Here is a 2,552-nt window from a genome sequence, read left to right as displayed (position 1 = left end):
TTCCATTCCCATCCTCTTGCATTTCGCTGGCCGCTACCCGCGCTGGGCGTCGGAGTCGACGATCGCTCGAGCGGAGAGCACGCCGGCCGCGAGTTGCCAGCGCCTCATCGATCAGCATGCGCGCGCGCAAGTTTCCACACTACAGTAGCTGTAGCTACCCAGCCAAGTAGCTAGCTTCTCTACACCACCCTAGCTACGGATCCGCGTTCTCTAACAGTAATATTATAGAGGCAGACGTTTACATCATATTGGTAAATGAAAAATAATTATAAATAAAAATTTTATATGTGTATTCTTAGTGATGTAAAAGTCAATGTTAAAAAATAAACTAAGGTAAAAAAACTAAAATTAATTCTAGATTTAAAGTTGAAAATTTAAATTTTAGTTTATAAACATCAGAACGTGAGAAAAGATAAACGTGATAAGATGAGCCCGTACTCTGGTAGAAATTAAAATGGTTAATTATAGTCATTGCTAAATGTGATAGTCATTGATAATGGCAAGGATCGATTTCGGTCCCCCTAACTACACAACTAAAATGGTTATGGCCTTTTCATCATTAAGAATGGAACTGCATGCTGTGTATTACTAATAAACACCGGCCCAAACACACTTGGTCTCCATAACCGACCTTCTATTCATCATCATTTAGCAATGATGATACCATACCATAATCTCTCGGCTCTTCTTGCTCATCGCTAGTCGCTAGATCGAAGAAAAAAACTCATCTTTGGCATCTACTGCATGATAATAGCGAGACTAATAATATAGCCAATAAACTGGCTATAAGATTTTTTTAGTTTTTTATAGCCTACTCATATAATGGTTAGTTTTTTGTCTTTAATGTAGGATTCATATATCTGTCTCACGTGCTGTCTTGGTTCTTATACCTAAGCTGGCTATAAGCTTATAGCCAGCTTCTCCCCTCTCTTTCCTTCTCACTTCCACATCGATATTTAGCTGGCTTGTAGCCTGCTATTGTACTCTAATGCAGGACAGGCGGATAGCTACCGCCACCAGCAGGATAGGATGGCGATTCTTGCTAGCTGCGTGCCTCATGCACGGGGGGACCATTCGTTCTCCGGCTCCGCGAGCCAGCCGGCCACGGCCAGATTGTCCGACGCGGACGGCGGCGTGTCCCGCTCGATCACCGCCGAGCACGCGCGAAGCCTAGCTGCGCGCGCGGCGTGCAGCTTGCCTCGATCGCCACCGTCGTTGTGCTTGCTTGCACGCGCGCGGCTATAAATAGGGCGGTCTCATGCAGCAGCACGACCACACACGCACGGCCTCACTAAGCTCAGAGTAAGTACGACGAGTCAGAGTGAGATCGACGGAGTAAGAGAGGAGAGGAGAGGACGGTCGATCTTGTGATCAGCTAGCTAGCAATGGCAGAAGCGGCGGCGGCGGCCAAGAGCCTTCTCCTCGTCCTCGCCGTGGCGGCCACTGCCGCCGCCGTCGGCATCGCGCCGCACGGCGCGGAGGCGGCAGCGGGCAGGCCTGCTGTGACGGGCCTCGTCACCGGCGTAGTGCCGTGCAGCGCCGGGAGCTCCATCAACGTCGCGTCGGTCCCGGCGTTCCCCAGTAAGGACGACGATCGAGTAGACTATGAATTGCTATATATGTTGAACTGTGATCCGGCTGACCCGATATATCGTACGTTCTCCGGCCAGACGCCGGCGTGCAGATGATGTGCGGGAGCAGGGTGGTGGGCGGCGCGACGGCGGACGGCACCGGGGCGTTCACCATCAACATGGGCACGCTCAACACGACGATGCTCATGGCCATGGCCGGGAACCAGTGCAAGGTGGTGGTGACCACCCCGCTGGCCGCGTGCGACGCGTCCCTGGCCGGCGTCGCCGGGACGCTGACGGCGCCGGTGCAGCTCCTCGGTGGCAGCAGTGGCGCCGGCGGGCTCGGAGGCCTCGGCAGCATCATCGCCCTCGTCGCCCAGATCCTCAGCGGCCTCCTCGGCGAGATCCTCAACATCGTCCCCCTGCCGTTCTCGCTCGTCTAGACCTGGCGGCGCGCGTGTGCCATTAGACGTACGATTATATCACATGATTGTGATGATCAATACATAAACTATTGTTAAGCATAATCAATACGTATAGCGATGGGCCTAATGGGCCCATTACCATGCATGATGCTAATTTTAATTAGTTTGTATCGTGCCATGCATCATGCATCTATCTGCTACTACTATGTATACACATCTCATGGCTGCTTCTAAGAAGCACACAAATGATATATGTATTGTTGTGATGCTAAAGTTGTTTGTTTGTCAAAACTAAGTTGTGTTCATGATTTGTCCTGTTTGTCTCATTGCCTGAGTTAGTTTTGAATGATGGTTAAGAGAGAAACTAAGGCTATACACGGCTTTGATATTTGGGAACACCCCTCCCCGCCCACACCCACACCGGGGCACGCAGTTATTTCACCCCAAAACCTAAAAAATGTGTGAATTTGGTAAAAAATATTTATTTTTTAAAAAAGATTTGAACTTTTTAACACCCGGATTTTCTGACATTTCAATCTCCTATTAGAAATGTGCA

General features: G+C 50.0%; 1 protein-coding gene across 1 annotated transcript; it reads left to right on the top strand.

Annotated features, from left to right (window-relative positions):
* Positions 1 to 1,412: 1,412 nt before the first annotated feature.
* Positions 1,413 to 2,291, top strand: LOC121053943 (phylloplanin-like; the record flags this gene model as incomplete). Its single annotated transcript, XM_040522601.1, has 2 exons — positions 1,413 to 1,581; positions 1,671 to 2,291. Coding segments are annotated over 2 exons (513 nt in total), but the record flags the coding sequence as incomplete, so codon positions are not given.
* Between the last annotated feature and the right edge of the window lie 261 nt (positions 2,292 to 2,552).

Source organism: Oryza brachyantha, chromosome 3 (assembly GCF_000231095.2).
Source record: "Oryza brachyantha chromosome 3, ObraRS2, whole genome shotgun sequence".
NCBI classification, from domain to species: domain Eukaryota; kingdom Viridiplantae; phylum Streptophyta; class Magnoliopsida; order Poales; family Poaceae; genus Oryza; species Oryza brachyantha.
Note: the sequence above shows the minus strand (reverse complement) of the source record. Positions and strands in the feature narration are given on the sequence as shown.